The sequence below is a fragment of the Capra hircus genome, chromosome 4 (assembly GCF_001704415.2).
Source record: "Capra hircus breed San Clemente chromosome 4, ASM170441v1, whole genome shotgun sequence".
In the NCBI taxonomy this organism is placed as follows: Eukaryota; Metazoa; Chordata; class Mammalia; order Artiodactyla; family Bovidae; genus Capra; species Capra hircus.
In genome coordinates, this window is record NC_030811.1 from 114,907,456 (window position 1) to 114,935,090 (window position 27,635).

Here is a 27,635-nt window from a genome sequence, read left to right on the forward strand (position 1 = left end):
AGTGATCACTGTATGAAAAAAAAGAATAGATCCATACATATGTGTGTGTGTGTGTGTGCATAACTGAATCACTTTGCTATATACCTGGAACTAGCACAATATTGTACATCAACTATACTCCAGAGTAAAACACAACTTAAAAAAAAAAAAGACTCGTGCTGCCAAGATTGGTTATTTGGTCTTGCTGTTGTTGTTCAGTTGCTAAGTCACGTCAGACTCTTTGCAACCCCGTGAACTCCAGCACGCCAGGCTTCACTGTCCTTCACGATCTCCTGGAGCTTGCTCAAACTCGTGTCCATTGAGTCAGTCATGCCATTCAGCCATCTCATCCTCTGTTGCCGCCTTCTCCTCCTGCCCTCAATGTTTCCCAGCATCAGAGTCTTAGAGGAAATAAAACACTGAAAGCTAGCTGGAAAGAAACACTTCCCACCAACGGGAGGAGGATGTCTTAAAGGACCTTAATGAATCCTGGGAGGGATCTTAGTTCTTTGCTGGGAAACAGGGCATAAATAGGGGGAAAGGGGCGACAGGTGCATGGCTGAGGGAGGTGACCAAGATTTGTATTCCAGCCCAAGAACTTAGAAACTGAATACTTCAGAAGTATCAAACACTGATTCAGGTTAAGTATCCACCCAAGGATGCCTAGAAAGCTCTAAATCATTGAGACCACAGATGTTACTCATTAAGCTATGACTGTTGGTGGTATTGGTGCATTGCCACTTTACAGAAGAGGAAACTGAGGCATAGGGAAGCCTAGGAGTTTGCCAAACTCCCAAACTCAAGTAGTTTGGCTCCAGAATCTGATCATGAATCTTCAACCCCAGACAAGCCACTCTGTCTGAACTTGAGTGTCTGCACTGCATTGTTAGATGGGAAACAATGTTCTAGTCTTGTCCTCTGCAGAGTTAGGCTCCACAGGGCTGTTAGTTGAATATGACTATTTGTCTTTGGCCACTGAGTGCAAGGAGCCGACTCCCTGGAAAAGACCCTGATGCTGGGAAAGATTGAGGGTAAAAGGAGAAGAGGGCGGCAGAGGATGAGATGGTTGGATGGCATCACCAACTCACTGGACATGAGTTTGAGCAAGCTCCAGGAGATAGTGAAGGACAGGGGAGCAGTCCCTGGGGTTACAAAGAGTCAGACATGACTTAGCGATTGAACAACCACATATCAGTTTTTGGCTAATAGTCTTCTTTGAGAAAGCTCTTCTGAAGCCCCCACAGGGAGAGAAGCTCAGCATTTCCTCCACCAGCTCAAGTCCCACTGAGCAGCTTCACCCTCTGTGTGTCCGCAGGCTTTGTGTTTGAATTTACCACCACACGTTTCACGTTGAAATCCAATTGTTTCTGCTTGTCTGGATTAGCAGCAGGAGGCCCTTTAGGGATAAGATCACACCTGATGTTTTGTTGGGACTCCCTGTCTCTCAAATTTTGTCACCCACAATGGTAGACACTTGATAGATACATGCTCTTTGAATAAATGAATCAACGCATCCCAACAGAAGGTGTCACACCTCCAGAAGCAGAGCTTCAATCCTACTACTAGGCAACCCACAGTCGGGTGGGGTGGGGGGGATGTGCAACATTCAGCCCTCTGGTTTTCTTTATTCTGGTCTGTTCTGGTCACATCAATATCTACTTTTACTTATACAGAACATTCACACAAAACATTTTTTTAAAACCTTTTCACCAGAACATTTTTGAGTGAATCTATCATCTCCAAATCATTACATCAGACCCAATTTGTTTTTCAGTTGCTTCTAACCAAACGATATTGATAAAAAGTCACTGTTTTTGATAACCTAAGCATTTTCTTCTTACAATACCAAAGGGAGTAAAGTGAAAGAAATATCATAAAGCGAGGAGGATTTGGTTGTCACTTAGTTCATGTCCCTGATTCAAAACTCAGAGTCAGAGTTGTGAATGATCAGCAGAACTACTGAACTTCTCAGGTTTCAAAGCCAGGAGTCACGGAGTCTCCCTTTCCAGGCGGCACTAGCGGTAAAGACCCCACCTGCCAACGCAGGAGACATAAGAGAGGCGGGTTCGATCCCTGTGACAGGAAGATCTCCTGAAGGAGGGCCTGGCAATGCACTCCAGTATTCTTGCCTGGAGAATCCCATGGACAGAGGGGCCTGGTGAGCTACAGGCAATAGGGTTGCACAGAGTTGGACACGATGAAGCAACTGAGCATGCACGGAGCCTCCGGAGAGGACACAGTGCACCCTGAGGGGCCTCCTTCTGGGTCCCTGCCCGCTGGACAGTCTTGGTTCTGCACGAGCTCCCCGCCCTGCCCCATTTCTGCATTCTGGTTCTTCACTTCCAGAAATAAAGCGGGAACCAGCAGTTAGTGATTAGAAAGAGCCAGACTCAAGGAGTGAGCCCTAAGAAAAAGGATTGAGAAACTTGGCCCAGGCTGGAAACTTCTGGCTTTCAAAAATGAAAGAAGCAGAAGCTGGAGGTGATAAAAAAAAACTTAGGAAAAGAAACCAAAGCAGCACGGCCCTTATTGCAGAATTTTTATCCAAGTCCTTGGTCTTTTTCCTCAAGTCCATGATCCTTTTCAGGCAAAACCATGTGTTCTATATGAGTTTTATGTTACAGAAAGACAAATAGAATTTCAGGTTTTACTTTTAACAAAAAATCTTTTCTTGTTATTTAACAATATACTTACTGCTACTCAACTGCTGGAGGAAAAAGGATGCTCATTTCATTGCTATTTAACAGATTTTTCTTAAAGAAAAAATGCCATCATTATCATAACTACTTACATACATCATTTAATTTAATTTCACTATATTCTGGCACCATCATTGGAAAAGTAGGTATGCTCCAGAGATGACAAACTGAAACTCAGCGAGGTTAAGAATTTGTCAAGACTCACATAGCTAGTGTGAAACAAAACTAGTAATGATATCTTATCACCTCCCCTATCCTTTTCCTCCATAAAACTCACTGTCCTTTAAAATGCCATCAAGGCTCTGCCAGAACAGAAGTGCTTGACTCCATTATTACAGTAAATTCTGAATAGGTAGACTTTGATTAATTCTATAGGTGCTTTTTATTCTTTTGATAAGATTATCTCGTAAGAAAAAAATGGTAATTTGACAATTATTGTCTGAATGAAGGAAGCTATTTTTTAATACTCTAACATTATGGAAACAGCTACATATATGCATTCCTGAAGACACAAAATGAATTGAGACCTATACATTTTTAAAGGATCACACCTGTTTCAGTTTCCACTGGTATATTTTCTCCTCCAGTGTGCTTTTATTTCAAAAATTATCATTTTTAAATTTTACTTTCTATTGAATGGTTCTTTAAATTCTATGGTGCTTTGCAATTTTCAAAAGTTTCATACACATGGTTTCATATAATACTATAATAACCTTTTTTTAAAACCCCCTACCCCAATAGAGACCCTCTAAAATGCTTTTATCATTATCTATATCAGTTTTAACTTCTGCCAGAAGGGTTCTCCCTGGCCCCATGGAGTCTATCCACAGACCCAGATTACGTACCGGGTTCCTTCTGGTCCACCTCTTTTGAGTGGTACACAAGACAGGTCAATAATAGTAGGGTTAATAATAAATATTATTCACTACTCACAGAGTCCTCCTCTACCTAGGCATATGACAAGAGCCTCCATACAGAGTGAGGTTTATCCACCAACAATTCCAGGAAGTAGCGTATATGATTACCATCAATGTATAGATGCGGAAACTGAGGCTCAGAGAGGTTAAGGACCTGGGCCAAGATCACACGGTCAAACCATCTGGGCTCCTAGCCTCATGTTCCATTGCTTTAGGATGTGCTTTGCATTGGTCAGATGAGGGTGAGCCTGCCAGTCCTTGACATACAGTCCTGGGCACCATGGCACACTTTTAAAGAGATGGGCCTGGGGGCCAGGACTAAGGGTGCCACACTCATTCAAGACCTGGAGCCAAGTGGGCCCTTCACTGCATCAGCTGTCTCCTTTTGGGCCCCACAGCGTTCATTGTCTCATTTAATCTTGACAAGGACTCTTTAGGATAAAGTAGATTTCTCTTGCACATGAAAAAGACTGCGATCACAGAGTTTCAATAACTTGGCAGAAGGCATACAGGTAAGGGAAGGACTAGGAATGAAGTCAATGAACCTTTAAAGCCCACCCGCCCTGGGCTTTAAGCAGGGAGTTAACTGGCTCTGTTCAGCACAGGGGAATTTCAGGAGGAGCTGAGCAGTGTTCTTGCTGAAGTGGTTGAGGAAGAGTTCGGTAGAACTTGTTTGTAGCTCCCAGACTTCATCCAGGAATGGCAGAGGCCAAGGTGGTCCACAGGGCCCCTAGAGCTGCCACCAGCAGCCTCCTTATATGCCCCTCAGCCTTCCCTGGCCTCACTCAGCTGCACATTCCCTTTGCCCCACTTGGAAGGCCTGCCCGGCCCCTTTCTTGAGGCCACAGCGCCCTTTCTCCCTCTTCCCACGGGAAGACGCGGTGTGTCTCTCTGGCTAGGGAGGCTCCAGCATTTATCCTCTGTGTCCCTGCAAGTCTTGAAGGGCCGAGACCCTGGCCCTTGCAACTCAGTTCCTAAGGTGGCACCTGGTGGGGGGAGGTGGCGCTCAGGATGAACCTGTTGGATTCACGACTCTTCCTCTTCTACTCAAACACTCTCGCCAGGCTCCTGTCGCGGGGGTGGGGGCTGACTGATCAGAATGATGGATTCTTCGCGGAGGGCGAAGAGGTGAGCCTCAGAGCTGCCATTCTTGTTTGAGCTGATACACAGCGCCTCACACTCCTACTTCGGGGCTCTCGGAGGGAGCGGCTGAGGCTCAGAGACACCAGGAAGGGGATTACAGGTCTCCCTTTCGTGTCCCCTCCACCGCCGCCGCCCTTTCCCACTCGCGTGTGCACACAGGCCAAGACTGAAGGCGCGATCCTAACTTCTGCCTCCAGCGGGTGGGAGGGAAGAGAGACGAGAGGTATTCCATTGGTTGCCTGGGAAAATGAATCGCACCTTCCCCTCACTTGCGAAGGATCAACTTTTCCCACCCCCTCGGGTGGGCACTCATAAACTGGGGTCGCAGCCAGAACCAGGGAGCCAAGTGGGCCCAGTTGGAGGGAAGTGAAGCCGGGCGGGCAGTGGAAAAGTGCATCACTGGGGTCTGAGTCCCGGGGTAGGGCGAGCACGCTGGTGCCCCGACGCAAGGCTGCCGGTCCCCGGGGGGACGCCCCAGATTCGGCAGTCCCCCACAGGCCATCCGCGCCGGACCCCCAGGGGTTAAGCGCGGTCCTGCGGCGCGGTGGCGGACCCTCTGGCTATGCCTGGCAGCGGTGGGATGAGGAAGCGCGGCGGCGCGGGGAGGGCCGGGGCGCGCCGCGCGCGGGGTGGCGGTGGCGCGCCCGGCGGGCCCAGTGCCGGCGAGCGGGATGCAGCGGGCGGCGGCGCGAGCAGGTACGGGCCGTGCCTGGCGCTTCCCTGCTCTCCTGTGTTGGGGCCGGCCAGGGTCCAGCCCCGCGCGGCGCCGAAGTTTGCTCACGCTGCCCCGGAGTTGCGCTCGGGACGGCGCCGCGTGAGCGGGCGACGGGCGGCTGGGGCGGCGCGCCCCGACCGGAATCCCTCTCCAAGTCCCGCCCGGAGTCCCGCACCGAGTCCCGCACCGTGCCGGGTTCCGCGTCCAGTCCCGCTCCCCGTCTCAGTCCCCCTCCTAGTCCTGCTCGCGCCACGCCCCGGGCCCCGCTCCTCGCTTCTGTCCTGTTTGGTGCCGGAGCGTGCACGCGGGGCGAGGCAGGGGCGAGGCAGCGGCGGGGCAGGGCGCGCCGGGACCGGTGTGGCGCGCAGCCACAAAGTTTGCGGAGCGCGGGTAACGGGCGCGCGCTCGGGCCCGGGCGCTCGGAGCAAGCGGCCGCAGGTGACTGAGCGCTGGCTCGCGGGGGCGCGGCGCGGGGCACAGGTGCGCAGCCCGTGGGCGGCGCTGTGCACGCGGGACGGGCAGACCGGCCGCGAGCGCGAAAGCCGGGTGGCGGCCGGCTGGGGGTGGGGATCGCGGCGGAGAAATGGGGAACAATGCGAGTGAGCAACTTCAGGAAGTCATTGTGAAAGAAAGCTGGGAAGAGCTGGGCAGCCGAGCAAGCCAGGCGCTCTAACAAGTGCCTGCGCGGCCCGCGCCCGGGCAACCGCTGCGGCGAAGGTCCTGGGTCCCCGCGGAGCGCAGCCGAGCCGAGGCGGGACGATTGGCCGCGACAAGGGGGCCCACCGGGCGAGCCCGGATCCGAGGTTGCTCTTCGCGCTTGAGGATCCGTCTTGGACCTGCAAAGTGCGACGCACACATCCACGTGAGTGTTTTCAGACTGAATGTCCGTAGAAAAACTTGGATTTGAAAAGAAGGAAAAGACGGAGGCGGTCACATTTGTGTGTCCTGGTTTCGCTCGGGTCCACCTCTCCTTTCTGGGGACGGTGGGAGCGCTGACTTTCGTCAAAGCCGTGGCCATTTCGTGCCGTGGCCGCAGGTGCAGGGCAGGCCGTCCGTGGGACGCTGTGAGCCGCCCCGCTGTCCCCCGGAGGAGGACGTGATCTTGTTTAAGTCGATCCACGCTTTTATAGTGAGATCACGGAAGTCAGCCTTTATAAAGTCATTCATAACGAGCTTTCTTTTCTTATTTTTGACGCGAGAGCTTTTTGCTTATATTGTAAAATAATTAGGTTGAATCTGAACTTGCTTTCTTCAGGATAAGAATTATTCCGGTTTGAAAAGTTGGTAATATTTTGCTGAGTGCAGTTTTGGCTCTCGGATTAAGAAACCCCTCGGCCAAAAGGTGTCAGGTTACTTGGGACTGTCTTAGAAATACGATTGAAAAATTAGGATGCTTGGTGATTCCTAAGGAATCTCCAGAAGGTGTGATTTTTTTAAAATTTTCTTTTGATTTGGAGGCACGGGGTGTGACATCTGGAGAAGTGAAAAGGGTTAGGATTCGATTCGCGTGTCTGATCTGGCACTTCCAAGTGCAGCTTTCAAATGCGGTTTCCTTTCTCCCTGGCTGCAGCCCCCACGGAGTGAATGTCAAACCTCTGTGCTTCCCTCAATTTCCACACTCAAATTCCCCACCCTACACCCCAAGGGGTAGTTCAGTTTAGAGGTACCTTGTTTAAACTTGGAAAGACACACTGGTGTTGAAGAAATATCTCCTTACCATCAGATCAACTTCTGTTAAAAGTTTATTTTTTAAGAAAGGAAGCTTAAAATATTTCATATGCATAACGTTTAAACTTTCATGGAAATTTAAGTGATTTTAAGACTTGGTTCGCTTTGGTTCTGAGGTGAGAGGAGAGTGAAGCATACAGGAAAGGTCCAAGCCTCTTGAGTTCATTGCTTTGTTGGAAGATGTTTATTTGATGAGATTATTGGGACTCATCTTTTATGTAGGATTTTAAAAGGAACAATTCGGAATTGTTTCAGTAAGAAATTAGATTATTATATCTGCAGCTTAAAATGTAAGTAGTCACAAATATCTCTGACCAGAAGACCACTTGCCTACATCATGATTATACAGAATGTGTTAAAAAATACTTTGTGTGCACAGATATACCTAATGAGGTGGTGTTAAAAAATTCTGTACAGTTTGGGTTTGATGTGGTGTATTCAGTTTCAAAACTTCCCATGATCATACATGTTTCTATCTTTTTTTACCTGGGAAAAAATGTATTTCCCAGTCTCAAAGTCCCCAGAGCTGAAGACCAAAAGATGTAACTGAGTTAAACGGTCTGGTTTTCTTCCCCTCCCTGCCCTACCTCCCATCCCCATTTCATGGTAAGAGTTGAAGGCAGGAGTTTCAGAAACTCACCAGGCTTCTGTAATTCATCAGTATTTTAATTAAAGTGCTGCATCTTGGGAAATGACATATCCTCCAAAATTCAGGAGCATCAGGACAATAAAAGCCCATCCTCACGGTCTCACAGGAACAGAAGGTCCGTGAATCCACGTGTGCGTGTGTTACATTTGGGTCTTTTGAGAAGTTTGTCTAAAGTCTCCAGAGAGAAGGTAACTAGTGGTTTCCTTGCAGCCATTTCCCTTGTTGAAAATTAAGATCGCAGCCAATTTCCTGGCCAAGAGGCCCGCAGCCAGTACTGCTACGGCCACTGCATCTTCCCCACTGGAGCCTTAGAGTCCGAGGAGCGTGGTTCTATGGTTTGGGGAGCTTTTCCCCTTGGCTTGGATTTGTGTGTGTCATGTTGGGTCACTGTAGAAGCCTACTGTCAACATAAATGTCAAACTCTGGAAGGCTAAGAGAACCTGATGTATATATACACCGTCTACTACATGTCACTGCTAAGAAACGCTGCCACGCAGCCCGTACACGTGTTGTGTGCATCCTTCACGGTTACGTGTGTATTAATAGATACAGGAAATAAAGACATTATGTGATAGTATGCACACAGAAACACAGAGAGTGTACTCACAGCGTGGGGAGACACAGGGGGCACGGGGGAAAGGGTTTTAACAATCAAACACACCTGACCTGAGTGATACCCTCCTTTTTGGCTTGGTTGGTTGGTTGGTTTGATTTTTACCTTTTAATAAAACAAAAGATTTTCCTACTTGGGATGGTGAATGCAAGCATAAATGATGCTAGCTCTTTGTGTGTCTGCCTAACATGCTTGCAGTTAACCCAGAACTGGTCGAGGGCAGAAGCATTCAGAGGTGGTTTTTTATTCCTTTTCCCTCCTCTGATCTTTGTAATTATGAAATAATTTCACTACAAGATAACTCTTGGTTTTGTTGTCTTGTTTGAATGGGATGGATCCAGTGGATCCAGTTCACAGGGAGCAGCTGTTTGGGTTAACCGGCAGCCTTTGCTATTTCTTTTTAAAAAATACTATTTTTCAACTTTTATTGAAATATAGTTGATTTACAGTGTTGTGTTAATTGCTGCTATTTCCACATGCGTATTCAGACGCTTCTGTACTATGTGAGTCTCGCCTGTGGATCTGAGATGCTGCGCCTCCTGCTCTGACAGTTACCGTTAGTCCCTGCCTGGTGTCGGTCTGTTTGTGTCTGAAGAGCCCTCAGGCGCGTGTGTGTAGCATAGTTCATCTCATGGGAGAAAACACAAGATGTAAAAGCGACAAGTGACCCATTCTTTGTGGCTGACAAGGGGAGAACCATTGATCCGGTTGACACCTTGGGACCAATCATTTTGGTTTTGCTTAGAAATGGCACGTGTACACATGTGTGATCCAGACCTTGGGCAGATTGTGTTTCAGAACAGAGGCCTTACACACACATACACACACACACACACACACACACACACACACACACACACTTAAAATCCAGATAAGGAAGGAGACAGGAATGGAGTTCATCAGGGACATGGGCCCCCCAAAACCAGACGCAAGCAACAGCAACCAAACTGATTTTTCTGTGGGGTCGACCAGATGCCCATACTGTTTTGCTTTGTTTTGTTTCTCCCTGCAGAGGTTTAGGCATGCTGTTCTTGCAGTTTAATAAATGACTCCACACCATAGCTTCTCTTTCTGCAGCTCCTTCCATCAGTGTTGTTGCTTTAATAGCTTGTGTTTGACACTGTTTTGAAACATTTGATGATATTCTAACAAATATTTGTAAGACATTATGAAACATTAATAGTGAAATGCTGCGTTATCACAAGTGAAACAGAGCAAACAAAAGGAGCTTTGCAGAGCATCCTGGAGTGGAGAGGTGGGCAGGGCCCAGGGCTCACCCTGCTTTGGTTTGTCCTGGGTGTACAGGGGGCTCACTGCTGAGAAGGGCCTGGGGGGGAGGCAGCCCAGCCTTCTCTGTAGCAAATGGCCTCGTCCCTTCCATCCAGCCTTTTTTCCTTCTCCTATTCTGCTGTGCTGAACAGGTGGGTGAATGCTTTGGGTGCCTCCCATGACCTGCCTGGGGATGAACCATGAAAAATGGTGAAAACTCCAAGTCCCAGGCCTGGGGGCCCCTTGCCTTCCTGTCACAGCCTGTCCATGTCTCTCTTCTCCTGGGCTGATTGTCTCTGCCTCTGGGGAGCCCATCATGCCTGGTGACTCAAAGAGGTCCCTCTCCCACCTACCTCAAGCCCGCCAAGTCAGACATCCTAATAATCTCTGAACCCACTTTGGTCGGGACAGGAAGCACGGACAGGAAGCTCGGGCTCCCTTCCTGCCTATGTTTTCCTGACAGAAAGCCATCTTCCCTCCTTTTTTGCATATTTGGCGAATGGGTCCACCTTCCTCTCCGCCCCAGTGGAAGACAAGGAGGGTGGTAGCCAAGGAGGCAGCAGGGTCCCTTCCAGGCAGCTGAGTCCGGGGGGCTCCGAAGGCCCCAGGCCTCCAAGGTAGGACTGGGGGTGAGGCCCGCCCCTCGGGTCTCTGGGGGGCACAGGCTTCTGGGTGAGGTCACTGGTTTCTTTGCTGCTCTGCACAGATGGGTACTTCCAGAGTGTACTCTCCTCCCTCCCTGGGGTAGCCTGTGCCCCCAGCCCCTGCCGGCTTCCCGCTGACTGTCTTGGGTGATGGAGAGTCTCATTACCTTCCATGTGCTCTCTCTGCTTTCGGGGTCCCCTGCTCCACCTCCTGATGGCTCACGGAGCAGGGCCATGGCTTAACGAATTGCTGAAAATGGGTCCTAATTAGTGGGAAAGCGCCTTCTTCATCTTTTCTCATTCAAGTGTGCAATGGTTCGTTTTTCTTCAGCGATCAAGTCACCGCTGAAGGAAATCTGACTCTCTTCCTGCCATGTTCGCGCCAAAAGTTAGCTCCGTTGGACATGCAGTTGGCGCGGGCCTTCTGGGGGTGTTGAGGGTGGGTGCAGTGTGCGGGGGTCCCAGCATTGTTCCTTAGTCTCTTCCTTTCCCCCTCTCCCTCCTTCCTTTCTGCCTCTGTCTCTCCTGTATGTGATATGTGCAGAAATAACATCAAGAATTTGTAAACAATCTTACACATACTGAAATAGACTTCTAGCCACTATTATTGAGCTCACATGCTAAAGTGACACTCCAAAGCTTTATTGGCTAGTTCAAAGCTGGCTAAAACTGAACAGGATGGCTTGGTTTAGAGCCCTCTTTTAAAGCAAGGAGTCCTACGGTGAATATAGATTCATTGGGTTTTGGTAGATTTTCATTGTTACATCAGATTTTCACTGGCGCACTTGGAGCAAATGAAACAGCACATAAGACACCGCTTTAGTCCAAATGGAGAAAATGTTTAATGTAGAATCTTTAGGAGAAATGAAAATGAGGGATTGATCTTTTATAAACTGACTTTGGAAGCACTCTGATGAACTCCAGTGCTTTTAATGGAAACTAGAAAGAGCCAGCGACCCCCCGATGCGAGCCCCACTTTGAGCCTGAAAAAGTGACCTTTTCTTCCTCCTTGTGCTGAGTTTTGTGTCGGGCAGAAAATTAAAGTGATATTCAGAGAGATCCACAGTGAAAACATTGATAAATTGTGTATCCTACTTCATTAAATTAAAACTCATACTGCTAATTATTACAGGTTGTTAACAGATAAGGCAATTAATTACCATTTAAAAATGATTCGGGAATTTCTAATGCATTTCTACCTGTGTTTTCTCACTTCTGTCTGGAGTTTGTGTATGTTTAACCTGAATTTCAAGACTTTTCAGTTTACTATAGAGCAGACAGGTTTTTATAAAAGTCAGGTAATTTACTGGGGGGGGGGGTGGACATTGAAAATAAGCTCATTTAAGGACTGCAGAAAAATCTGACTGTAGTGTTTAAGAGTTTTCCTGTACTTGGTTCCCTGATGGATGTGAACATTTTCTGCCTGATTTTAAATAAAGATGTGCTGATTTTTGTAGGTCGAAAACGAGGAAGTTGTAAGCCTCTGTGAGGTTCTGCTCCCGACACCCCCACACCCCCTGGGTTTGCATGAGGACTTTGTGGGCTAAAGGTTGTGGATGACAGGCAGTCCTGGTTGGGCCTGATGCCCACTGGGAGCATGTGTACATATGGCCTTTGTTACGTGTGGGGCATTTTGTCCTTGGGAGCCTATGTTGGGTTATAGGACATCTAAGCTGTCTGTCCATCGTCAAATACTATGGAAATCTAGAACTTTTTTTTGCTAATTTAATCCAACTAAAGAGCCTATTCAGAAGAGCAAGTGGTATTCTTTTCAGTGATTGTCATATTTACTGTCCATAGCAATCACTGTTGCCAAATCATTGATACATTTGTATTCCTTTAACCCTTCTAAGCGGAGAAGGCAATGGCACCCCACTCCAGTACTCTTGCCTGGAAAATCCCATGAACAGAGGAGCCTGCAGTGTCCATGGGGTCGCTGAGGGTCGGACACGACTGAGCGGCTTCACTTTCACTTTTCACTTTCATACATTGGAGAAGGAAATGGCAACCCACTCCAGTGTTCTTGCCTAGAGAATCCCAGGGACGGGGGAGCCTAGTGGGCTGCTGTCTATGGGGTCGCACAGAGTCAGACACGACTGAAGTGACTTAGCAGCAGCAACCCTTCTCAGACACAGCTGAACTCACTTCAGCCAACCCATTTTAGGTTGAGGAAACCAAAGTAAATTTCCAAAGAGTGCTGAAGTTGCTACGATTTAAGGAGCCAGATTTTTGATTTTTCATTCTGTGTGCTCTGAACATGGTTTTGAAACGTGAATAGAGATGATTTTTTAAAGAATCTTTGTAAGAAGTTACTTCATTTTAACTCATTGCTGCTGATAACCTTAATCATTACAACTGATAATTTGGGGATGTTGTGAACAGAACTGAGCTCAGAATGCAAGTCCTTCAGGGCGAATTTCCAGTAGCTTAGAAACCACGTGGCCATAACACAGAGAGTCAACCATCGATGTTCACACCCGTTCCTCTCTGGAGCCACCACCCTGTGAGGCTGCTTTAGAACACATTTTCTCTCTCTGTTTGCTTCTAGATTTGTAGCTCTAGTCTCCCCACCAGCTCGGTAAGAGAGACTTTTCTAAATAAAACCAAAAAAAAAAGGAAAAAAACATTGTGCAGGGCTGGGATGGTGTCCTCAATAGAAAAATCAAAAGTAGCTTTTCAGTTGTTGTTGATAAGTAGGTATGTCTGGGCTGTAAACACCAGACCCTCCTGGGGATTAAAGTAATTGTATTTCCCTGGGTCTAAATAACATATAACTTTAAAAAGAAGTCCAGGGGCATTCGTAGAAACCTCAGTATGACAGGTATATTTTAGGGAGTGCTATAGGATTTCCCTGGTGGCTCAGACAGTAAAGCGTCTGCCTGCAGTGCAGGAGACCCGGGTTTGATCCCTGGGTCAGGACGGGAAGATCCCCTGGAGAAGGAAACAGCAGCCCGCTCCAGTACTCTTGCCTGGAAAATCCCATGGATGGAGGAGCCTGGTAGTCTATAGTCTGTGGGGTCGCAGAGTCGGACACGACTGAGCGACTTCACTTTCTTTCTTTCTTTTCTTTATAGGTATACAAGTGGATTTTTCTACCATGTACAGTATTAAGTTTGAATTTTTCACATCCACACAAAGTGATACTGGTATGTTAAGATAGCTTCACCACTAAGAAGGCAAGAAGAGATACTGTCTGTATTCTCCATGCCAGCTTCTTACCTTGCTGAGTGAAAACTGAGTTGAGATTTGGGTTTATCTGTAACTTATGTCACAGTAACTTAGTTACCAGTAACTTTGTGTTTATATGTTTTTTTAAAAAAAAAAATATGAGAAAAAAATCTTTGAAAATAATAGGAACACAGAAGTTCTCCCTGGGCTCCTCTGTCTCTTCACTTCGTAATGATAAGAGGGCGGCGCTTCTGAGAATATCCCTGTAAATCATTATTTGGGCCTAGTTCCTGCTTTTTTTTTAAAGACAGAGGTGTCACTTTTGTTGCACAGCTGCTGGCCAAGCATGAAGGCTTCTAAAATCAGGAAGAGGGTAGAAGAAAATGATTCTAAACTTAGACTTTTTACTTAAGTGATGAAGTGTAAAAGGCCATTTATATTTGAGGAAGCTACTTAGGAAATGGCCTCTGATGAGGGCCAGCATCAGGAAAAGTCCTCTAAAAGCATATGTAAATTCGGAGTGTCTGCCTCTCCGGGGCTGCTGAATAAACAGCAGTTCCTGTTAGCGGTTTGAGAGCCAGCGTGCAGCGGGGCACAGGAGTGGACCCAGACACACGATAGGCACGCAGTGCGGGGACCTCTCCCGGGCCGCTCGAAGCCCAGCCCTGGAGCCGCTGTGAAAGCACAGACTGTCCCCAGCTCCATTTGCTCTATTATTCCGATTTCTAACGTCTCACATCTTTTTTCCTGGCCTCACTTCCAGGCAGGTGGCCCCGTGATGGCTTTTACAAACAGCCTCGTGGTTCTGCTCGTTCTGTATTCAATCCTTCCTCGCTGAGCATGTTTTCAGACAGCAGGATTTTCAGCTGTATTTTGAAAAGGCTTCCTGAGTTCCCCCTGACCCTTCCTCTTTTGCATATCAGTTCCTGCCCCTGGGGGGAAAAAAATGTGAGGACAGAATTGCACATGGGAGCTAATTTGCCCTCAAAAAGCAGGTTCACAGTAGAACAAACCACTGGAGGAAGACTTCTCTGTGGCTCAGTTAAAAAAAAAAGTGTGTGTGTGTGTGTGTGTGTGTGTGTGTGTGTGTGAATGTCTCTGTGGCTCAGTTAAAAAAAAAAGTGTGTGTGTGTGTGTGAATGGCTCAGTTAAATATGGGGGGAGGGTGTGAAAGCCAAATTGTATTCCCTGCCATCCTGTTCAAATCTTGTTTTCCATTGTCATTTGTGCCAGCCCTAATCTCTGTGGAATAATCATGAAAACGTGTAGATTGGCAGCTAATTTTGAAAAAAATGAAAAGACTCAGAAATGAAATAAGAGGACTCTGAAGTTGTTAGCTTCTCCCAATCTGTTTTGTCAAGTTGTTAGGAAAACCTCTAAGGTCTCCGGAATCAGACACAAAGACCCTGCATATTGCCTTTGCTTTCTCGTGGAACATTTCCTTTTTTAAGATATGGTGTAATTCACAGCAATAGGTAGATTTTCAGAAATAAAATCTACCAGCCTGAAGATGAAAAGACTTTCTCTCAACAGGAAGAATGAGTGTTATTAAAGAGGTCTGTGCCCTAACGCATTTTCCCCCTTCAAAATAAGTATCGTTTAAAACGTAAGGAAATAACCCCAAAGGTATCTCTAGTGCAACCTCACTCATCAGGGAGGAAAATAATAGCATCCATTTGACCAGAATTTAACTGTATTGTAGAAATTTTGTCATGGAGTTTGCCTTAATTGCAAAGTATTACAAAGAGCTTGCTTATTTTCTGTGACGATACGGGTAACACCCATTTCTGGTCCGTTTGTACTTTTAAACTTGGGGACCACTGCCTGAGCGGTCCCGGGCTCACATCTCAGCTCTGTTGTCTGTTGCGATGTGTGGCCTCGGGCAGGACACTTCTTTCTCAGCCTTGGTTTTCTCATCTATAAAATAGAAAGAATAATGCGGATCATGTATCAGAAGAACACAGCTTAGATGTGAGGGTTAAAGACGCACACGTAGCTGATGGGGGCTGGAAACTCGATCTGCCCTGGACATTCTGCCGGGCGCTCAGATGGGACAGGGGACGAGCTGGCTGCTGTCCACGCCCATGGGGATTGGCAGCTAAATGCCAGGCACGCGGTAGTTCCTTCAAGAAGGCTGGCTGACAACAACGTCCTTTCCTTTACCTTCTTTCCTGGCATTATATAAGGTACTCAAGAAATGCTATGAAATATCACTGGACAGAACACAAAAAAAGAAAAAATAGTGTATGCTATTTAAACCCCGAAGAATGGTCTTTTGAAAAGTTTGGAGAAGAACTGTGTGCTACCAGCAAATGGGCTGACTTTGAGGGACCGTCTGTGGTTCATCACGGCTCGTTTCGCGGGCTATGTACTAAACTCTTTAACCGCCCTTAGTTGGGGTGCTTTGGGAAGTCACCAAGGTGGGGTTCTTGACAAGCATCTGGCTTTTTACTTCTGACTTCATTAATCCAGACTCAGCTTTCTTGGATTATGGGAAAGTCCTGTTGTCTGAGAGCAAGTGCTACGAGGAGAGAAAAGAAGAGGGGGGTGTGAGGAGGCTAAGAGGGCCTGGGGAGCATCCCAGGCTTACCCTGGAGCAGCAGCCCCCGCATGATCCCCAGCTCTGGCTGAGCCTTCGTTCAGGCTGCTCGCTCTCGGGCAGGTAGGAATGGGCCACTTGTCCTGGAGACATGCCCAGAAGCCGCAACTGCCCAGGGCTGTTGGATGCCTGTCCTCGGAGGCAGCCAGGCTCCAGCTCCCGCGGGTGGGGAGGAGGAAAGGCAGGTGAGGTCGAGGAGGCTGCCTCCAGCTCCACTGGCCCTGGGCGCAGAGGTGCAGTGGGCATGTGTGTGGTCCCCACCATCCCCGTTCTCCAGACTCATCCTGTGCCAGCTTCAGAGAGGGTGGTGGCTGGGGGGGAGACGGGGCTCCTGGCTTGGGGACCCTGTCCCAGCAGGAGCAGGGTGAGTGAGGATCCTGACTCCTGCTCTGCCTCCTGCAGGGACGGCCCTTGACCGCCCTGTCACGCTGGCTGTCCTTTATCTCTGCATCTGTTTCCCCGTGTGCGAGATTCAGGACTGCGCGCTCCAGAGGCGCAATAAAAGCATTCATGTCTGTAAGAACCACCCGGTGACAGGTATTCACTGACACTGCTGTGTTCTTTCATTTGTATGTGAGCTGCAGCCTCGGATCACTTGGGTTCCCCATACAGAGCAGAAAATGGCAGCGCTCCTATGAAAGAAGCGCCCCCTTTGGTGTCTCCCTGGACAGGCCTGCAGTGCGTGGTTTGGGTTTAGGTGCAGGTTTGTGAAAATGTAGGGTTAAGTCACTCTGTGGATGAACGCTTCTTCCTGACGGCCAACTTTTGTACTGAGATCAGACTAAGCCTGAATCCCTTTTCCACTCAACACTGGGCACTGCTTCCACATGTCTAAAAAGAAGCACCGAGCCTGCGTGCTGCCTGTTCCCGGGGGTGGGGTATTTCACTGTCCCCCTTGGTAGCTAGGTCTTGGGGTGGGGGCTGGTATTTCCTCTCCTTCAGATAGTTTTCCATTGTCAGATTATTTCTTGGTCTTTGCATAAGAGCAAAGTCACCTTTACAAAACAACAAAAGAAAAACTACTTTTTAGTTCCAAGAGTTGCAAATTTAGATCTTGAGGAAGTTTGAGGGAGTTTGTCAAACTACCCCCCCCCCCACCCCCGCCTTGTGATGTCAGAAAGACAGGCCATGGAATCACAGGACTGCCGTGGACTGTGCCCTAATTCTTAGGAATTTCAAAATGATGGTGGTAACTGAGCGTTCGTCCAAGCACGGGGGCCCCCAGGTGCAGCTCCAGCCCTGGTGCAGACCATAGGCAAGCTGACTGGCTTGGTTGAGGAGCTGTTTGAAAGGCTAAGTGAGGCCGATTGAGCTAGCAAGAGTTCCAGGCAGGCATTCAGTGGCAATGGAGACCGGCCTGCAACACAGATCCTGGGTGCTCTGCTCTCGGGGTCTGCTCTCCACCGCGCCCGCTGTACACTGCCGATGGGCGCTGAGGCAGGGCTGGGTTCGTGGAGGTGCCCTCGCTCTGCCCCATCGGGACCCACGGGCACAGGTACCCGCCCAGGAGAGCCGGGTCTGGGCCTCGGCTGCAGGCCCAGCGCATCCTCTAGCTGCTCTGTGACCTGTCTGCACGTCTCCCCCCCTGAATGGACTGATCCACAGAGGGTGGTGCGGGGTGGATAGATCCTGCCCAGCAAGAAACCTGGAGGGTCCTTGCAGCAGCTGGAAGGTGCCTTCTCTGGCAGCGCTGGGCTGGGGATCCATCAGCTAGCTGGGCTTTAGGAAACATTTTTCCTTTTAATCAGAAATTACTTGAAAATACAGTCGGGTGTTGATGAAATCAATCGCTGTCACCAAACACTGCATGAACTTTAAAACGAGAATGTCAATGCAGATTTGTCAATTAAAAAGATACATACAGTATTAGATGAAGAAAATATTTTACAACAGTTTGTTTGCAGTACATTCAGTGTCCTCTTTTTCTAAAAAGTTCTGTGTGTATACACACACACACAGAAAAAATGTAGTCATCTTAAGTAGTGGAAAAGTGTGTTAGTCACTCAGTCACGTACAAGTCTTTGCAACCCCGTAGACTGTAGCCCTCCAGGCTCCTCTGTCCGTGGGATTCTCTGGGCAAGAACACTGGAGTGGGTTTCTGTGCCCTCCTCCAGCGGGTCGTACCGACTCAATTATGGGCATTTACTGGCCTTTATTTAAAAAGTTGTAAAATATGTATCACTTGCATAGAAAAAAGAAGTTCAAAGTCAACATAAATAAAAACTGGGAGTTTAGAGTAGTATTTGTTGCAAGATTCGTGTGCTATCCACTGTCTGCTGTGCGTGCGTGCCCAGTCGTGTCTGAGTAACCCCGTGGGCTGGGGTCCACCAGGCTCCTGTGTCCAAGGAATTCTCCAGGCAAGAGCACTGCAGTAGGTTGCCATTTCCCTTTCCAGAGGATCTTCCCAACCCAGGGGTCGAACCCGCGTCTCCTGCGCCTCCTGCGCCTCCTGCATTGGCAGGCAGATTCTTTACCACTGAGCCACCTGGGAAGCCCTCTGTCTACTATGCATTTCCCCTATCAATCCGGGGATACCTTAGAACTGGTTGGTGATGTTTCACCTTAAAATACTACATTTGTCTTCAGAAAACTGAATCTCATATTAATGTTGCAGAGTGAACACAAAGATTTGTCTCCTTTGAGTCTTATTTCTTTATTAATAGAATTGTTTGGACAGTTTCAGAAAAATCGTGGGTGTTTTACGTTTCTTCCTGTAGAAGGCTGTGAGACTTTGGACCCATTGCTTCTTGGTGACACTAAGCACTAGGCTGGTAAAGAACTTGCCTCCAATACAGGAGACCCGGGTTCACTCCCTGGGTCGGGAAGATCCCCTGGAGGAGGAAATGGCAGCCCACTCCAGTATTCTTGGCTGGAGAATCCCATGCACAGAGGAGCCTGGCGGGCTACAGTCCATGGGGTCACAACGAGTGGGACGTGATTGAAGTGACTGCGCGCGTACACGCAGACTGGTCTCCTGATTGCTTCTTGAGCCGGTCTGTCTGCCTTGCTTGTTGGTGGGCCCTCAGTCTTGGGGCTGAAGCACATGTGGGCCATGGAGCCTTTTGCCCTTCGGTAGTCTGTAGCCCTGAGCCCCACACTGGCCCTGGAAACTCATGTTACCACCCAGAGTTGTGCCATAGCTTTCAGAGAGAAACGCAAACCCATCTGCATCCAGAACCAGGGCTGGCCACCCATGTCTTCTTTGCGACTAATGCCAGCATGACTGAAGCTCAGAGTATGTGTGCCAAAGGCACCATAAGGGCTGTCACACACACACATACACACGCACACACCTCGTCTGCTCAGACCCAGAGCGGGTCAGGCTGTCTGAGTGTCCATCGCAGCACAGGCATCTGCTGGAAACAGGCCTGAAAGCTCACACTCACACATCTGAGCTGGAGGGACAGAGGCGCCCCCCAGAGAGAAGCGGCCTGATTTCAAGTCAACACGAAGGCTCTGGTGGCCGGTCGGGGAAGGTTCTCTGGCGATTGCCCAGCTGAGTATAAATGAGCAGACTCCCTGGCGCTCACCTGCTGCTGGGCCCCGGCTTTCTTATCCTCGGAGCCTCCAGATGCACCTGCCGGGGAGGGGGTTAGGACGAGAGACCTGAGAGGTGGAGGTCAGGGCCCTGAGTGAAAAACGCAGCCCACCCCGCCCTCCTGCCCGCCGACGTGGCCTCTCCCTGGGGCGTTCATGGTGGCCACAAGCAGAGTGGTCCCCACCGCCACCCACAGGCAGCTCCAAAGGCTGGCTTTCTTTTTTCCAACTGCTCCGAGGAGCCAGCTGTCTGTCCACTGCACAGCAAGGTCTGGGCACTCTCTGAGCCTGGTGTGGCAGCCGCTGTGGGCTTTCCTTCTCCCCGCATCAGAGTCTGGAGGAGTTGGAGGCAGGGGCCTGAAAGAGTGGGGGACAAAGCCAGCGGCGGTGCGGCCCATCTGCCAGGCTGGAGGTGTATTTATTATTGATGGGGGGAGCGCCGCGGCGGCTCAGCTATGCAGTCCTGCCTGGGTAAATGAGACATTCTTCAGCAAATTGCTTCGTTTTTTGATTGCTGATTGTACGCGTGTCACCAAGCTGACTCAAGGTTCATCGATGCATGCTCAGTAAATTAGAAAGAACATAACTATGGATCAGCCAAGAGAATGAATTCTGTGCCTACAATGACCCAGGGCCATTTAATTTTCTGCTTAATTTTGTTGCAGTCAGTTTGCATTTTGGGTTATTATGCAGTAGGAAATTAACAATAAATAACAAATTTGGTCCTCCTGTGCTTGTAATGATATTTTTATAAATCTTTGTAATGCCGTTTTTAAAAGGATCAAGGTCTGTGCCAGTCTGATACTCCAGCGAGTGTGTGAAGAGGAAAATGCATTATTCTTGGTAGATAGCCTTGTTGTTAAATAGCTCGGGCCTTCTTTATCTCTCTTTCTCTCTCATATCTTAGAAGTAATTTGCTTTCAACTAAAATCCCTTCCTCTGTTTTCTCAGATAATCCAAGGACCATGGACGCTGATGAGGGTCAAGACATGTCCCAAGTTTCAGGTGAGAACTGGTGATATACCTGCATGGGGAGCCCAGGCTTTGCTGGGTAGCAAAGCCAAAGAGCTCATGGGATGGTGGGCAAGGAATAAGGCTGTCCTCCCAAAGGAGAGGCCAAGATGGACTTGGAGTCAGTGTCTCACTTCAGTGCTGAGAGAGTACCAGGTGTGACAGCCTGCATAGAAAAGTCTGCATAGAAAAGAGAAAACGAGTTTTCCTGCTCCACCTAAAATGACTTGGAAAGGATACAGTCTATGTTGATATTCTTGGGGAGGAAAAAAGACAGATTGACCTGCCCTAGACCCCAAACACAGGCCAACAAACGCGTTTAAACAGAGAAAGAAAGAGGGAGGGAGGGAGGAGGGGGAAGGGCAAAAAGGAAAAAGCAGATTGGAAAACAAAGTTTCGGGAATAATCCCGAACGCTTGTTAAGTGTGGAGACACCACTTCCCATCATCATATGTTTATTTTAAGCCATACTGGACACAGCTCTTACCATCCCAGGAGACCCACAGCTGGGGACGGTCCTGGGAGATGAGGCCCACAGCCAGGTCACACTGTCCCACCGGGTGAGGCCGGGGAGGGCAGACCTCCAGCCAGTCTAGCCAAGCCTGCCCAGTGCCATATCACAGTCCTAGGAAACCCGTGCTGGCTAGCCCTGAACTTGGACATGTCAGCATTAGTCGGGCTCACAGTATTTTATATTTTCTAGTCTCAGGACAGTGGGCAATGCTGGGTAGCCTCTGTAGTGGAATGGCCCATGTGGTTCTCTAGGAGTGGCCGAGTTATGACTCAGTTCTGGCCCTGGGCCTCTGTCCATTCTGGTGATGGAGCCTAGGGCTGAGACTGTGGCTGCAGCCCTGCCTGCTTGCTCTTAGGAGACTTGCAGGACCAGGGACTCGAGTTCCCTCAACCTGAAGATGGCCTGCTGCAGACCACGGCACTCTCCCAGCCGCTCCTGTCTAGAGAGTCTGCATTGAACTCTGCAGGCTGTGCGGGAAACGCCTGGCTTTTTGGCTGTGGCCTGTAGGCATTCGGTGGACATGCACGTCAGTCAGCTCGCTTGGCCACATCTGTAGCAAGTGAAGCTGTGTTGGAGGAGTCGGCTGTGGAGACACGCTCTCCCGTGGGCAAGGGCAGTCTCCAGGGACGCTCCCCGCAGCCTGGTGCTGACCTGGAGAACTTGGTTCCCGCCACACCCTTGTTCACACAGCACTGAGCAAGCAGGACCATAGGAACAGAGACATGTGGAAAGACATCAAAGATGTATGTGAAGGTGAGAAGAATGTGTCTCAGGATGGTTTGCAGTGTGAATCCATCCTTTAAAATGAAAACACATCACACGCGCACAGACACACGCAGTTCCCACATGCCTGTATATCCCTTTAGGAAAATTCTGGAGAGTATTGTTTTAAATGTGTACTTCCTCTTAAAAGATTGGGGGTGGAAGGAAGGGATGGGTTAGGGGAGAGGGTGGGGACTTCGGTTTTTCGTCTTCTCCCTTTCAGTATTATTTGAGTTCATTTCCCTGAAGCACATACTTTTGTTCTGAAATCTGAGTACAATGACAACAATAAACTATTAAAAAACGAAAGTTTGGCCCTTTGAAGCCGGTCCTTTGGCTTGGTCAGGATTTGTAGCAGCTGGTAGATGAAGCCTGAGCTGAAGGAGAGGTGGGTCCTGCCAGAGGAAGCAGGGTCCCATCCCCAGATTGAAGACCATGGCTGGAGGCGGTAAGAGGGTCAGAAACGCTGGATGGTAAACGTCCCAGAAGGTGCAGAGAGACCCCTTCCTTGTCTCTGGTGCTCTGCGTCCCCTCGCTGCGCCCCTCTTAGGTGGCTTCCAGAGTGACATCTTACATGATACACTGAGGATCCACGCAGACTCTACTGTCCCAGAGACAAAACCGAAAGCCCGACGCTGGGCTGGCACCTCCAGAAAGCTTTGTAGGAGGAGCAGCCCGTCAGTACCCTGATCCCCTATGTTGGTAACAAACATAACAAAAGCCTCATTTTCTTCTATTCTTTTGCCCTTAACATTATGTGGAACACTCAGTTTGAACAGTGGCTCCTTGAAGACAAAGGTGTCAGGGAGTGGAGATGAGGATGAAAGTTGGCCTGAAAAAGATTCAAGATTTGTTCTAAAATTTAGTTTTGTTTACTCCTAGCAAAGGAAATGGTGCTTCCAGTCCTTTACAACGATTCTTCCTTTGGTTCATGTTAAACCTGGAGTGTTCCAAACAGAGATTAGGGCATTTAAAGAGTTGTGCCATTTTCACTAAAGATTTGAAGAATACTTCTTCTGTGTTTTGGTGTTTTTGCAAACAAACACCCAGTCATATCAGTTTTCCTTTTCCATTTCTAAAATGGAGGGAAGTAGCAGCTCGTTGTATTATAAGGATGTACATTTAGCAAAACAGAAGTTGATGTTCTTGATGTAAATATGAGGAATGTGTTCAGAATCATCCCCTTTTCCCATGAAAATATTCCTTATTATATCTTGTTCCCAAAAAAAGAAAAACAGATTTAAGTCAAACCCTATGAAATAGCCATTATCATAGATGAAAAAAAAGTTCTGATCTCAGCAATTTCATAGGAGTCCACCTAATCTGTGTGAAATACTCGCTTGAAAAACAGACAACTACTTAATATCTAACTTTTTTGTTTTTCAAACTACCTGGTTCTTTCTTCCCTGGGATTTATCCTGAATGTGGACTGAGCCCTGGTTTCCTATAGATGAAAACCACTCAATAAACATGCGCCCTCTTACATCTCCTACGGTTGGGAATCCTGTTGAATGGGCCTGGAGGAAAGCCTGTCTAAAGCAGGCCGTCCTGTCCTTTAGGGCCCATCTCCTCCATTCTTTTGCTCAGTTGTTTGTTTGCTCTTTCTCTCTTCTTCGGCACTCATTCTAAATTATTGGTTATGTACTGTGAATTGTTGTTTGTTTTGGTCTCTAACGGAAGAGTCAGCCTGTGGGAGAGCGGGAGTTGTGAGGCCTGTATCAGCATCTCATCTCTGCCTCCATCCCTGGGACCTGAGACAGTGCTCGCCTCCTGGACCGCTGTGTGTCCTCTGCAAAATGGTGGACTGGAGCCAATTGAGCTTACGCGATGTTCAGGCTCCTGGGGCCCTATTGAATGTTTTCTTACTGATCGTCTGTAATGTTTGTGGAAGCAGAGAAGCATATGCTCCATAGACACCCTTCCGCTGCCTGGGAAACACGGCTCATCCATATGGGTGTGTCAGTGCAAGCGTCAATCATGGGAAATCACACTGATTGAATGCTTTAAATTTACCAAACACCGCCGTAAGCATTTTTTCTCATTTCAACTTTATAAGACCCCAGTGAGGAACATACAGGCAGCATCTTCAATTCTCAGGGAGCTGAGACTCAGAGAGTTTCAATAACCAATCAGAAGCCCCATGAAAGCCAGACCTGGTGTTGGGTAGGAGCTTCCCCACTGTTCTGGAGAGTGGACAGTCTATATTCTGAGTTTTATTTAGCACCCCCCCCCCCAGAAATTGTGTTTTCCTGCATAATTGTGCACAGTACAAACTCATGCACTGGAGATATGAGGAACCACAGAACTTTGTTGGTTGAATTATAATTTACTTGAAGAATTATTTACTTCCTGTTGATAAGCTAATTAAACAATTTTCTCATCTAAGTTGCCCGAAACACTTCTCATAGGTAAAGATTTATTTGAAACATAGAAAATAAGTAGATTGAACAGAAATTGCTGAGAAGTTTCTTTCATTTTTCTAAGTAAATGCCATCACACCTCCTAAACCCTTCCATTTAGATCCTTGCTTGCTCGCTGTCTGCAGTTCTTTATGCTTATGGTGCGCTGTCCATGCCCTTGGCCATATGGGCTCTCGGGGCTGTGCACGGCTGTTTCCAGAGGATGGTGCAGTTCACAAAATAACACCATGAGCTTATTTACCATATTAGATTCCACACATTCTGTTATTTTGTTCTCACAATAGCCTTTTAAGCTAAGCCAAAATCATGTTCTTTAACCTCATTTTACTCCCGAGGACAGAGTGTAAAAAAGGTGACTTGCTGTGAAATCTGTCTTCTCGTTGGTCAAACTGGAGCTGTACCCTGGGTCAGCTGATTTCCAGTCACAGCGTGGTAGTATCTCCTGTGCACTGACTTGGTTTAATAACTTTGTTTTCTTTTCGTTTATCATCTTTTCATAGTTTTGTATTTTAAATGGTGAACTAGGTAGGTCTAAATAGGTCTTGTTGCTGTTCAGTCTCTAAGTCATGGCTGACTCTTTGTGACCCCATGGACTGCAGCATGCCAGGCTCCCCTGTTCTTCACCATCTCCTGGAGTTCGCTCAAACTCATGTCCTTTGAGTTGGTGATGCCAGACTCTGCTACTGCTACTGCTGCGAAGTCGCTTCAGTCGTGTCCAACTCTGTGCGACCCCATAGACGGCAGCCCACCAGGCTCCCCCGTCCCTGGGATTCTCCTGGCAAGAACACTGGAGTGGGTTGCCATTTCCTTCTCCAGTGCATGAAAGTGAAAAGTGAAAGTGAAGTCTCTCAGTCATGTCCAACTCTTCACCACCCCACGAACTGCAGCCTACCAGGCTCCTCCACCCATGGGATTTTCCAGGCTAGAGTACTGGAGTGGGGTGCCATTGCCTTCTCCAGATGCCAGACTCTAAATAATCCTAAAATCAACACACAAAGATACGTTTGCTCCTCATGAGGATTTTGGCAAAGTGATGGAAGTTCTTCGTGGACATTTCTAGCAGGGAGAGGATCCCAGGTTTGCTGAGTACAGAGGCTCAAGCCAGTGATTGATGGCTCAGCAGCCACTGCTCAAACATGGGGGCTTTTAGGCAAATCAGGTGCACTCTTACCAACTGTCACAGTGGCCGCAAGGCAAGGCTGCATTCCAGCAGGCACGTGGGTGGCCATCTCACTCACTTTCTTACAGTCCTGACTTTTTACCTGATTCCCTGCGTATGCCAGAGCTATGCTTTATTCTCTCATATCTTCACAGGGAGCTCCTACTGATCGACCTGACCCCAGGGCATTTACAATCATGGTCCATACTGTTTCCATTATTCCTTTTTCTGCATCGTAGGTGAAGCAGTGAAACGTGCTGAGATGCTGGCATGTAGCTCAGCACAGGGGACCAGACAGCCAGAAGCTCATCTAGTATCTCAGCAAGTTCTAGTTGGTCTTGTTCCCAATAGACAGAGAGGGTAAATTTGAAGAAAAGTGACTTGGATACATTTTCACATGAGCTAAGCAGAGGGATGACAGCCCTTCACTGGGCAAGTCCCAATTCTTTCTGACCCTCCCATGGGTCCTGCATACCTGGCTGTCTAGATCGATCCCAGAGTTCTCCAAAGTTATCCTCAGGAAGCCCAGAATTTTTTTAAAAAGAAAAAAAAAAATACAGGAATGCAGTCTAGTTTCTCAACCTTTTGCTTCCACCTGTCACCAGGGCAGCTGGTTAATGAGAAAGGTGTACATGCACACCCCCCACTGTGCATCTTTCAGGATCCCATCACTTTGTTAGGCTGGGGTCCCAAAGTCAGTTCTGTGGGAGCTCCCTGGGGGTCTTCACAGAAGCAAGCGGTCTGGGTCTCTGGCATTTCAGCCTCCTTACCCTGCAGTGTCCCTACCTCACCTAGGAGACAGGTTTCGTGTATTAAACTTCTGTGTAAGCACTAGAGATTTTCATCCGAAGTGAAGTCAAACCGAGAAGATAGATATCATATGATATAACTTGTATGTCTAATCTAAGCAAAAATGATACAAATGAACTTATTTACAAAACAGAATCAGACCCACAGACATAGAAAACAGACCTATGGTTACCAAGTGTTGCTGTTGTTTAATCACTAAGTTGTGTTTGACTCTTTGCAACCCCATGAACTGTAGCCTGCCAGGCTCCTCTGTCCCTGAGATTTCCCAGGCAAGAATACTGGAGTGGGTTGCCATTTCCTACTCCAGAGGATCTTCCTGACCCAGGGATCAAACCCGTATCTCCTGCATTGGCAGGCGGATTCTTTACCATTGAACCACCTAGGAAACCCACAGTTACCAAAAGGGGGGATAAATTAGGAGTTTGTGATTAACAGATACATGCTACTGTATATAAAATGGATAAACAGCAGGACCCTACTGTATAGCACAGAGAACTATATTCAATACCTTGTAATAACCTGTAATGGAAAAGAGTCTGTAAAAGAGTGTTTGTGTGTGTGTGTAAGTGAATCACTGTGCTATCCACCTGAAACTAATACAATACTATAAATCAACTAATGTCAATATTAAAGTTCAACATTATTGAATATTAATATTAATGTCAATACAACTATTTTAATTATATATTAAATAATTTAATTAATATTAAATGTGAATATAATTTAATATGTCAGTATTAAAAAGCAGAGACATTACTTTACCAACAAAGGTCCGTGTAGTCAAAGCTATGGTTTTTCCAGTAGTCATGTATGGATGTGAGAGTTGGACTATAAAGAAAGCTGGGCGCCAAAGAATTGATGCTTTTGAACTATGGTGTTGGAGAAGACTCTTGAAAGTCCCTTGGACAGCAAGGAGATCCAACCAGTCAATCCTAAAGGAAATCAACCATGAATATTCACTGGAAGGACTGATGCTGAAGCTCTAATACTTTGGCCACCTGATGTGAAGAACCACTCATTGGAAAAAGCCCTGATGCTGGGAAAGATTGAAGGCAGGAGGAGAAGGGGGCGACAGAGGATGAGATGGTTGGATGGCATCACCCACTCAATGGACATGAGTTTGAGTAAACTCTTGGAGTTGGCGATGGACAGGGAGGCCTGGTGTGCTGCAGTCCATGGGGTCGCAAAGAGTCGGACACGACTCAGCAACTGAACTAACAATACGTCAATAATTTTTAAAAGATTATTCTTAACCTAAAAAGAAAACAAAAGAGAGTCCCCTGACTGCCTCCCTAAAGT

The 27,635-nt window shown here is 47.8% G+C and overlaps 1 protein-coding gene across 6 annotated transcripts in view; it reads left to right on the forward strand.

The window, feature by feature from the left end:
• Positions 5,999-27,635, forward strand: part of IKZF1 (IKAROS family zinc finger 1) — a 98,344-nt gene continuing 76,707 nt past the window's right edge. For 5 of the 6 annotated variants that reach the window (XM_005678881.3, XM_018047451.1, XM_018047452.1 and 2 more), the window contains exons 1-2: positions 5,999-6,315; positions 20,612-20,665. In XM_005678881.3, coding sequence (XP_005678938.1) covers positions 20,626-20,665 — 40 coding nt within the window. In that variant the 5' untranslated portion in view covers positions 5,999-6,315; positions 20,612-20,625. Of the gene's footprint in view, positions 6,316-10,254; positions 10,330-20,611; positions 20,666-27,635 lie in introns of those variants that run through there. The other variant, XM_018047450.1, reaches the window with a different exon arrangement.